The following is a 12495-nucleotide window of genomic DNA, read 5'->3' as shown; positions in this document are numbered from 1 at the left end:
GATTTTGTTGAATGTAAAATTAATTTGTAAAAGGTATATACTACATAAAAATTAAAAGAAAATATTTTATATTCATAATTTTTATTATGAATATAAATTTGTATATACTATTTAATTTTTAATTTAAAGTTGACATTACTGGCACCTTACTTTGTATTAATAAAGTAAGGTATTTTATAAAAATATATAAGTAATGTATTCATTATTTACCCTCATTTATCTCCATTTAATACAAGTTTTCATAAACATAATTGCAACATGTTTTATTCCGCAATACTTAAATTATAAAATAAAACATGAACGTGACAAATCTTGCACAGATGCATTATACATTTGCATAATGCACAGGCTATTATTATTATTATTATTTTAATTAGCCATATGGTACAAGGAAGCCTGAGGTTTTTGCTACACCAGCCAAAAAAGAATTTCTGAGTTACCCTGAGAGAAAGAGAGAGCAGCAAGAGTCAGAAGTAAAAGGGAATCACCAAGAAAAAGAAGAATGATGATATCCAGCTCAGGAGCCTGGGTGTGCCAAGCCCATACTCACCAGATGTGAGCCCCTGGGAATAAATATTTGCACTAAAGTACAAATACAACCTGCACAATCACTAGCATTACAAAATGCTATGTCACCATAGATATAACAATCTGCTATACCAAAACCAAATAACAGTTGATAAAAGAGTAGCTAATAAAAATTAGCCATGCTAGAATGAGAAATACAGTAATAAATCTTTTGAAAGACAGCTTTTAAGGATACTGTGATACCGTTTTTAAAACAATCTTGTCCTTAAATTACTATTCCATAATAAATGCATAAGGCAGATTCATAAGCTTTCTTACATGCCTCATTCACAAAAGTATCAAAAGGAAGATGTGCAAAAAAAAAGTTGTCATTACTATAAATTACAACATGGAATCAATTAACTTATGACTAGAGTCATAAGTTAAATGTTTTGAGAAAATAGGAAAAGATAATGGGAATTACAGCATTAAGAATTAATTTAGTTTTTTCATCACTTAACATATTTATTAAAGTATTTTAATTAGCTATTTGAGTGTTTACCACCACATTAACACTGAAGCTTCTTTGCAGTGAGTCTTAATATATCAGGATGTAAATATGATTGCATTAAGATACAATTAACTATACAAATAATTTAATTTGAAATTTATCATCTCTGTAATTCATCTCTTTTGTTTAAAAAAGTAATAAAAATACAAATCTTAAATAGAAAAGAGCAGTTTTATAGAAATTTCAATTAATTTTACTTGCAAAAGTGAAGAATTCACATATTACTGTACACTGTGTACTGTACATTCACATATTGCAGTACACTTTTACAGCCCTAATCACACAGTACATAAAGTTAAATGAACTTTGTATATAAAGAGTTAAATCAAATTTTTTGGTGATATGGTTTCACATTGTGATTATTGTTCTTATACAGAAGTAACAAATAAAGTATAAATAACTATCTCGATGTACGATTATGTTAATTCATTAAGCACATCCTATAAACCGAATAATACAGACCTTGTGCAGATACATGGGTATCTATATATATATATATTTTGTAACAAAATCTTTAGATTAAAAGTAATAATTTTAATCTGGCATAAAATTCCCATTTCATGCCAACACAAACTTGATAAAATGTTAGCTTGTATTTAAAGCTAGCGACAGATATTGAAAATTAGGAAAGAAATTGGAAGTGATTAATCAATTACAAAAAATTAATTTTAATGCGGTATACAAGTAACTCTTTGTACTTTTTTTTTGCACTGTAAGCTTTTTTCACTGTATGTAACATTGTACAAGAAAATTCATCAGAACCAAGACAATGATCAAACAATCCTCTTTTTTTTTTCTGACTGCCATAAATGAATTCTTCTCAACTATTACTTAAATAATTTAAAACAATATGTTCATTATACAATGAAATTTCTGTACATGCATGCAACAGGGCAAAGTCACTTTGTTCTTAACGTATGCACACAGGTATGTAAGAACTCTCCATTCAAACTACTCCAACAAAATTATATACAGCCTATATAAAGAACAATTTATTCAAAATATTTTTTTTTTTACGCTTTGATTATAAAACTGAAATATTCAGACACATGCTCCTCACCGGAGTGCACTAATCCTCTGTAGTTGGCATTTAAATTACAGGAGTAGCCTTCTTATTTTTGGCAGTTCACTGTATACTTTGTATACATATCCTTCAAAAAAAACAGCCACTTATACTTTGCTAGTCAGATATTCATAACTTCCAAATCTAGAAATTACCATGCCACACATTGGATTACCTGATAGTTTCCAGCTAACACTTGGTTGATCACTGCTGCTTCATACAAGTTTGTTTTTCAGTTCTTTTGTGGAATGATATTTATGATTTATCATCTGTCATTTCCAGAAATTGTGCATATACATCACGAGTACATTCTCCTTTGGTATTGAATATGAACCTGTAATAGCTTCCATCTGCACAGATTGCTGTGAATCAAAAAAAAAAAAAAAAAAAAAAATTTAAAGATAAATGTTAATATCTTTGCACTTTGCATGTGAAACAAATTTCTTTGATTAAAAGTAGATAAATAAAATAAATGTTTATTGAATGTACCATAGCCAATAAATAACAAGTAAAAGGTACATAATATTCATCATGACAGGAAGCCATGGACTAAGAAGAAGCAAAACTGATGTCTAATACATTGAAAGATTTTTTTTTTTGTAGTTGTTGGCACATCAGCTTCTGTGGCCATAATGCACCTCTCAAGGTTTTTGCAGTACTTTGATCCAAGCCCGAGGCGGGATTTGAACCTGCGACCTTGGGTTGCCAGGCAGGCACTTTACCCACGCGGCTAGCCCGGTCGGCCATTGAAAGATGACTAAAAATATACAAACAAAGATACATACATACAATCTAAGTACACATAAGCTTCAAAAATTATACAAATAATAATCATCTGGTTTATTTAAAAATTTTGTTCCCATGATTAGTTCCCTTCCACTTATTACAATCAATTAGAGGCTCTTGTTATACTCTCCACAATCCTCTGGTCTGTAGATTACTCCCACTCTCATTATACCTTTGCTTCAAACTAACTCTGTGTTGGGTCCATTGTTGTTTTGTATATTTATCAATGATACTGAGAAAGGTATATCGAGCTTAATGTCAAAGTTGGCAGATGATACAATGGTTGGCAGGGTTGTTAATGACAGTGTGCTGCTGCAACAGGATCTGGAAAAGTTGGGTAGATGGCTGAGAAGTGGCAACTGAAATTTAACATTGATAAATACTACACATGGATAGCTGTAACTCCAGAGAAATATACCAACTATGTGGTGTTACACTCAGGGTAGTGGAGAATAAAAGAGACCTTGGGGTAATCGTGCAGTCAAATATGAATTTTTCTGAGCAGTGTACACAGGCTGCCAGAAGTCATGGGTATCTTGTCAATGATATACAGGAATTTTGCGAGCACGAATAAGGAGGCGATTATCCCCTTGTATAAGGCAATGGTCAGGCCACACCTTGAGTACTGCATACAGGTGTGGAAGCCTCATTTTAGGAAAGATGTAGAGTTGCTAGAATGAGTACAGAAAAGGGGTGCACTTACAAAGAAAGGCTTAAGTTCTGCAAGTTGCAGCAGCTGGAGACTAGGCACCTGCGAGCTGATCTGATTGAAGTGTATAAGGCCTTGAATGGTCTGAGCAGGCTCAATGCTAACAGGATACTTCTGCTTGCTCAGATTAAAAGCCTGAGGGGACATAGATTCAAACTGAGGAAAGACAGTTGTAGAACAGATGTGTGGAAGTTTGCCTTTAGCCAGCAGGTAGTTGATTGCTGGAACAAGCTTCCATCTGTTGTTGTTGTGGAAGTTGACAGCTTAAATAAATTCAAGGCAGAACTAGACAAACATTTGGAATGAATGGATCAGTGAAATGGGAAGGGATTTTTTTTTTTTTTTTTTGGTCGATGCTGTATAAGCTTGCTTTCTTGCATTATGTGCCTCCACTAATGCTAAGTCACATCACACAGTTTCTATGATGGTAAGCATAACTTCAAACTCAGCAAGAGCTATTTTTGCAGTCAGGACCACTTTTAATAATAAGCAGGACTCCATCACTACTTCTATCTTCCCTAAATACATTAACATACTCTAATGGAACTTGTCATACCTGATTTCCAGGTGGAAACACATTTCTGTCAGCATTACTTGTCCTAACTAGGAGTTCAAATTTACCCAATTTATTTACATCACTTCTGACATTACTGTAAATACAGTTAAGACTAAGTAATCTTTACAGTTTACTACCCTGACCCACTCCTTTACGTTATTTAGGCTTGTTTCCTTAGTTTTATCTTCTTGCTCATTTCAAACACTGCTACTCTCAGAACATCTTTCCAACTTCAGCTATTGCAGCAACAACAGCGAGATGTGTGCAAGTTTCACCCATATCATCAGGTAAATGTGTCTATATTATCCTTCTCCCTGAACCCTTAAGATATCTTCAATAATATTGGCAAAAACCCATGCACTATCTTTGTTCACAGGAATATCATTTATCTACAAGTGCAGGCCATGACAATAAAAATTTTTACCCTAAAACCCAGAGTAAACCCACAAGGCTTTTACCATATAATCTCTCCATCGTGTCTGAGCAGAATTAAACAAATATCTCTTGTATATTAATGATCTTCTTCCATTGACTGGAAATCCTATCCATAGTTTTGCCGATGATAGCACACTGCATTCCACTTTCCATTTTGAGAAACCTTGTCCTGTTCAATCAGCTTCAACTTCTCGAAAATCTGCTACCAATTCCTTAAATGCCGATCTTCAGGTAATTCTCCAGTGGGGCAAAGACAACTTAGTTGATTTCAATCCTTCTAAAACTCAGTCTTGTCTTATATCTCGCAAAAAGGATTCTTCTGCTCCTATGCTTATCTTTAGTGACACTCCGATTTCTAGGCAAAATGATATATCTCTTTTGGGGATTACCCTGACTTCTAATCTCTCTTGGCACAAGCACATTAGAAATATTGCTTCTTCTGCATCTAAAAAAACTTGGTTTTCTCTTTCACTCTCGGCATTACTTTTCTTCCAAACAGCTGCTCACTCTGTATAAATCACAAATCTGCCCTGCCATGGAATATTGTTTCCACATCTAGGGTGGTGCCCCCAAAACCTCTTTCAGGCTTCTTGATTCCATTCAGAAGAGAGCAGTGAGGTTAATTAATGATTCATCTCTAACAGAGTCTCTGCACTCACTGTCTCATAGACATACTGTTTCTGCTGCATGACTCTTCTACAGATCCATGGGCACTGTTCTTCTGAATTAGCTTCTATAATTCCTGCTCTCTCTTACAAAACAGTACGAACACGTGCCGCCACCAGCCAACATCCATTTACTGTCCAACTTCAAACTCACAGAACCAACTTTTCATCTTCCTCGTTTATTCATTCAACTGCCGTTTTCTGGAACAACCTTCCTTCTTACGTATTTCCTGAAAATTACAGTCTACAGAAGTTTAATGTCAACAAATATTTTCTTTCGTCTTCTCAACCTCCAACCCAAGCACTGTACTAAGTACTGTCGGTTCTAATACCTCTCTGTTTGGGGTTTACATAGGGGAAAAAAAAAAAAAGTAACACTGATTAGCAGAGCTCAGTGTCAGGTGTTTTTTATACTGTGTCCCAACCCGTGCACTCGCTGTAGTTCACCTGCAGCTGCTTCGATTTACATAATGACTCGTGGTCATAATGTTTTGGCTCATTATCAATCCTCTGCAGGATGGAAGGCTCCTCAACGATTAATGTTTAGGGAAATGGACCATAATCTGCCACGCTGGTCCAGTACGGATTGGCAGATTGGCTTTATTTAGCAGTCAGGGGCTTGAACCCCGGCTACTCAAAGAGCATGTACTGCTGCACTCCTGCTCCTAACCACTCAGCTACAGAGTGTCTCCATTGAGGAGGAGTCCACTGATTACTACTCTGTATCTTCTCCCACTCAACCAACCTTTTGTCCATTGTAGCAACTTGCTCTTAATGCCATACTGCTCAATTTGTTTCGTTGTCTTCCATGTGCAACAGTATCAAAATCTTTCCTGAAATCCAAGTATATGATATCAAAATTATTTTTTGCATCCAGTTCCTTTGCGACCACATCATAATATCCAATCAAATTGGTCAGACAAAACTTCCCCTTAATAAACCCATGCTGTGTCTGAATTATTACTGCTGTCTTGTATAGGTGATCCTGCAATGCTTCTTTAACCAGTGACTCCATTATTTCCCCTGGAACAGAAGTCAAACTAACAGGTCTGTAATTATTCGTGTCACCCTTTGTAAACTGGAGCTACATTTGCAATCTCCAGTCTGTGGGGACTTCCCCAGAGTCCAAGGATGCTCTCATAATTATGGCTAAGGATTTGCTTACTACCTTTGCAGCTTCCTTTAATATAACTGGATATATCCCATCTGCCCCAGGTGCCTTTCTTATTTTAACTTCAATTTCTGCTCCACTTTACTCTCAGTTATTACCAAATCATTTAACTCCCTGTTAGAATTTGATAAGCATCTGGCCTTCGCCTCCTTGAATAACTTCTCATGTGTGAATGTAGATGCAAAATACTCTTTTAGTTTGGCAGCTATCTGAGAATGATTATCTACAATCAAACCATTAATATCAAGTGGACCAATCTAATTCATCCCCTTCCTTTTAGAGTTTATAAGTAAAGAAGTCTATGCTGTTTTTCTTTGCATCCTTTGCAAAGATTTCTCATAATCTGCCTTCGCTTGCCTAATCTCCTTTGTGACTTTATTACAGAGTAGGTTATATCTACCATAGGCTTCTGTGTCGCCTAATAATTTATATGCATTCTATGCATTTTCCTTCTCTGCTACGAGCCTGATTAGTTCTTCTGACATCCATTGGGGACTAAACCTAGAACAGTATTTCTTAGTTAGAACAAAAAGCCTAGTAGCTTCCAAGATTAATTCCTTGAATGCTTCAAGGTTTAGAATTTGCTGTTGGTAACATCATCAGTTAGTCCCACTGTATAGAATTAACCTAACCTAATTTTACATCAGTGTCCTGGTATGAACTTGTCCCATTTGTCTCAATGTTGCACAACAATGTTCTTCTGTTGCAAGGCTATTCCACAAACACAAAAAACAACATTTAAACCCACATTGAAACCCCCTTAAGATCACTGGATGTGTTCTAACCATAATCCTGGTATTTTATAGCATGTAGAACGTTAGACATGCTTTCATGTCCACCTGAATGAAACACAGGAACTAATGGAAATTCGTTGTCATTATGAAGCAAAACTGCTTTTAAACTTAATTTTGAGGCATCTATGAATAAATGGTATTCATCTGACTTATGCAAGACACTAGTTCTTTCAGAAGTCCAATAAGATCTTTGCAAAAACACATACTATCCTCTGTAGCAAAATATGTCACAAAGTTGTCTTTTCAAAACACTGAAATCTTTGAAATTGAGTATATTCCACTGCTGTAACCTAACAATTCAGCTTGTTCTTTCAGCAAATTTAAGTCTCAAACCAGCCAGCTCTTACTGGTTGATACCAGAACTTACTGGCTGATAGTCGACATGTTGTGAGGCTTCCAGGGAATCCTCAACTTGGACTCTCGAGGGGCTGATTATGTTTGGATGATAGATTTACAACCCTGAGAACATGTCACGATCAATTAATATGGGAAAACCTTGGCACAGCCTACAAAAATCCTCACCAAAATTGCTGTGTACTCTCTTCAAATTGTAAATTGTTGCTTCGGAATTTAAACCCAAGAGGTAGAAGTCTGATTATGTCTATCACAAGAAAAGAGGCCAGAATCAATTGCTAAAATTAAGAGAATTAATTTATATCTGTTAAAAAAATGAGTATGTCATACATTACTGGCTAGATTATTCAAAATTGGCATATTTTGGTAAAATGTAACTCCCTCTATATTTAAAAAACTGTGATGTTATGTGAAACTATCATAGTGATTTTCGAAATCTATGCATAAAAACTGGTTAAAAACAGCATTTAAGTTCTTGGAGGTAAAAATTGTGTTGGCTAGTGTAATTATTAAACAAACAGCAACTGTACCTTAGGTTGCAGTATGTTGATACTATTTCGCCAAGGCACAAATCAGTTAAAACATTTAGAAAATAGAATTTTTCCAATAGTCAAATTATTTTTTAAGTATTGGATGCTGTTCTAGTTCATTGTATGAATCAGTAAAGTCATACAGATACTTGATTATTTGATTATTAAAAATAAGATAGTTTATTAATGAGCATTCCATTTTTTAAAATTGTGTTGTTTAAAGGTTATATGATAAATTTTTAACACAGAAAACAAAGATGAACTTTCTTGAAAGGTACTGTGAGTTACAGCTAGGTGGGTAATGTGTTGAAGAGCAGGAATGTTTCACATCACTGTAGGCCTGCCAGCCTTCTGAACACCTGCCATATATTTCATATTGCTGATCCAAATTATTTTTATATTAAATGATATTTTCACGTTATCTGTTTCATATAACCAATATTTGGTCTTATCCGTTTTCACGTTAACCAGTTTCCACTTTAATACTGTTTTTTTATATTATATCTAGAACCAACACATTAAAATATAATAAGGTTAAACTTGTAGGGATCAACAACAACAAATATGTAACTTCTGAGAAACACCACAAGAACAGCTATGCGATTATTGCAGACTGTTGATACCCGAGCATCTAAAAATTTGTCATATGCTATTCAATTTGATGGAAGTTTCAAACATGTTATTAACTTACCAATTACAGAATTGGTCTCAGCTCCAAATGCACAGATACAATATGCTCCACTAGGCACTTGAAATTTGGAAAAACTCCATTTTGAACTGAAGTACTTGGGAAGAAAAGATGCAGATGCTAAACTGTAAAATATGCAATTTTTTTTAAATTAAAAAAAAAAAAAAAAAAACAGGAAAATTTTAAATTCATGATCCAATAATTTAAAAAATGTTCTAAATTGTTCTACATCTTTTAGTAACAGATCCTTTAAGCGCAGAGGCTTACACAAGTCAAACTAGTAGAAATGCACTAATAAAATCAATTAGTGTTTAGAAAAACTTTCAGTTTTGGAAAATCCATATCAAAGCAGAACCGAGCAAAGTAAAGGATGACAAGGCTATAACATTAAACCATTCAATCCAATTACACCATCAAAACAAGTTGTACTATGCTGCTGTAACTAATTTAATAATTAAACACATTGACTGTCATTTACCAAATATAACTTAAGATAATTTCATTAATGAATAAATTAATAGCTATTACAATATCTAAAACACTTCAGAACAATATGGTTCCTTAGACTGAGAATAAATAATTAAAAACTTGTTTAGATATCGACACACTGCAGAATCCTCCATTGAAAACTTGCCAGACACAAAGCTAGAGAATAAACAGACAAGTAAGAGACAGACACAAGACAAAGCGGTCATAAAAAATATTTTATTAACAGTCCCCAAGCACATGCTCAAAACTGTACCGAGTTTTTCCATTAAGAAGCCCAAGGGCTTGTATTTGGTTTTTGCATTTTTAAGGTTCTCATGTTCTCCCTAAATAGAAGCCCATGGGCTTCTTAACGGAAACAGGTTTATTTTGAAATAATATTTATTTGATTAATGAAAGGTTATTTTTATTTTAAATATTGCAACAATAGAACAGTATGAAATTAAAAATTATTCTAAAAATTTTAAGAATATACTTATCTTAAAAATATATAAATATATAAGACATATAATAATTGCAAGAAGAGAATTATTTATATTAGTAATTTTCATTCAGAACCTGTTGTATCAGAGCAATCCAAATTAGTAGTGGAAGAATTGTTGTTTTCGTCTTCATCCAATTCCATTAATTCTTCATCACTTCCATCACTAGCAGCCAGATCATCAGATTTAATTTCAAGTCCATGATTGTTTACAAGGATAATTCACAATTTTTGATTTAATATATTGGTCGCTGGTACTTCTTGTCCATTTGCAGCAACACTGCAACATTCAAATACTCTTTGAATTGATTTTGATTGGATTGTATTATAGGCAGAAATAAGCATTTCAACAATCTTTTGGTAAGATAGTCTTTTTCTATATCCTTTTGGAGTAAATTCAGCAGTTTCTTCTCTTACCCAATTATCCCATTCCTTTCTCATAGCAGCTTTGAAACTGGAATTTATGGCAAAATCTAGGGGCTGCGTGTAGTGCTCTATCTTTCCTGGAGTTATTACTGCCTTTGAGCCATAATTTTTAAAAAGATATTTTAAAATTTCTTCTTTCTTATGAGTTCCATAAGAATCCCAAATAATTACTGATGGAGTGTTACTAAAATAAGATCCTCTCTTGCAGAAAACAGTATCCATCCATGTCTTCAGTAGATTTGTGTCCATCGATCTGCTTTTGTTTACAGCAACAACTGCTTTACCACTGGGGATTGTTACTTTGGGAATTTTCTTTAAGCCATGAAAAATAATCATAGGTGGGAGTATGCGTCCATCCAATGATATTGTCAAATAGACAGTGTATCGATTTTTACTGAACCCTGTATCCGCACCATCAACATTTTTGCTCCCAACAAAGTGAAGAGTGCAATCTCTTGCCATGTCAAAGTAACATGGAGTTTCATCCGTATTAAAAACACGATCACTTGTCATTTCTGTTGTAGCTTTATTTACTTGAATTAAGTATTGCTTTACTTGTTCCTGCGTTTCCTTTGGATCACGATTATCCAGTTGTCCATGATGAGTTATTTTACGTGATCTAATCCGATGTCAGAAGATCGGTGGTTATTTCGTTCCTTTTTGAAAAATTCAAATAGTTTTTTTCTCAATTTTGGGATAAAACACCTTCCTTCCTGCGCCCTCAAGACGTTTGTGTTTACGTTTTTTAACCGACAAGAAGCAGAATTCAATAATTCTGCTTCTTTTTGCAACCAACGGCAAAGATTTTTCCTGTCAATGCCTGTTTGTTGCGATATTGAATTTTGACTTTCCCCCACTTTTAAACATGTCACAAACTGTAGTTTTTCCTGGATAGTATACGATTTTAGTTTACTAGAATTTTTATTTTCCATTTTTTAGGGTTAAATATTCTGACAACGAGTAAAGATGCGCAGTTCACGTCTATTGCAATGACATCTCGGGCATGCGCAGAGCCCTGATATACGGGACGTTAAGAGAAAGCGCGTTATTATTTGTCCCCAATAAAAGCCCATGGGCTTCTATTTGGAAAACAAAATCCTAATATAGGCCCAGATGGGCCTATATTTGGGTGGGCCTCTTAACGGAAAAACCCGATAAGTGTATTATGTCCGTAGAAATGCACACGTGTGTAATCAATCAGGCCAATTTGCATGTTTTGTAGGCTGAAACCCTACCCCATCTGCACGAGATTAACTAAGTACAGCCTGGAATTTATTAGCATTAAGTACTATATTCATTTTAGCAAGGACTTATAGTACTATTGTTTATGTCATTAAATTTTTAGCTAGAACTTATGCTTTTATGGTATTCACCTCAATCTGTGTGGTTGAAGATATCAAATTCAAGTGAAGAAAAACAAATTAAAAATTAAAATTAAAGTTAAAAATGGCCCGAGGAAAAAATAAGTGAGAAGAGTGCAACCACTCTTTTGATATCTGAGGTCAGTGTTCAAAGCTTTTGTAATTCTGTAAAGACCAGAGAGTGTGAGTTATTTTGTTGTTTGTATAGTATGGTGTTCGGTTATGTTGGCCTGCTGTTCATTATGCTCTTAGCCACTGGGCCCTGGAAAACCAAGAAACCAATATTACCTGTCCAGTACTGCGAAGTGGGCTGGGTACAGTAGGATAATGTGATTCTCTGGCAGGAAGAACCCCTGCCAGAGAATCACATTACCCGGCATTACCAAGGGCTTGACGGGCAGGAGGGAAAAAAATTTTTATTTGAAACAAGCACAGGGATAACAGTTGGGACAAAAGGTGAAGAGAAACAGAGTGAATGTTAGGAAGGTACAGACAGGATAGACAAGATAGAGCAGGGGGTTAATTAAGAAGTACATCCGGTCAATATGGGATGCCAGTGCAATGTTGAGTCAGCTTAGCGCAACATAAGCACTGAGAAATCAAAAATGAGTGTGTTATAGACCTAATAACCATGATGAGCAAACAAACAAGTTTGTTTACAGATAAAAAGTGGACCAATAAATCAGAATGCCTTATAATGGAGGATCTTCCAGATACAAAGTTTTCTGAGCAGTGCAAACAGGTGGCAAGAGTAGCTCATGGGGAGCTTGTCAATGATATACAGGAATTTTACTAGCAGGGATAAGGAGATCATTATCCCTTTGTATAAGACAATGATCAGGTCACACCTTGAGTACTGCATACAGATCTGGAGGCTTCAATTTAGGATAGATGTAGAGCAGCTGGAATGAG

At 34.7% G+C, this 12495-nt stretch overlaps 1 protein-coding gene across 4 annotated transcripts in view; it reads right to left on the bottom strand.

Annotated features, from left to right (window-relative positions):
- Positions 1-1685: 1685 nt before the first annotated feature.
- Positions 1686-12495, bottom strand: part of LOC150076426 (WD repeat domain phosphoinositide-interacting protein 3) — a 179928-nt gene continuing 169118 nt past the window's right edge. For all 4 annotated transcript variants that reach the window (XM_090388009.1, XM_090388010.1, XM_090388011.1 and 1 more), the window contains 2 exons: positions 8833-8954; positions 1686-2503 (listed from right to left, as the gene is read on the bottom strand). In XM_090388009.1, the coding sequence (XP_090244135.1) occupies positions 2397-2503; positions 8833-8954 (229 nt within the window). In that variant the 3' untranslated portion in view covers positions 1686-2396. The remainder of the gene's footprint in view (positions 2504-8832; positions 8955-12495) is intronic.

The sequence above is a fragment of the Mastigoproctus giganteus genome, chromosome 13 (genome assembly GCF_048544385.1).
Source record: "Mastigoproctus giganteus isolate SK-2022 chromosome 13, ASM4854438v1, whole genome shotgun sequence".
In the NCBI taxonomy this organism is placed as follows: Eukaryota; Metazoa; Arthropoda; class Arachnida; order Uropygi; family Thelyphonidae; genus Mastigoproctus; species Mastigoproctus giganteus.
This window is presented reverse-complemented; position numbering and strand designations above follow the sequence as displayed.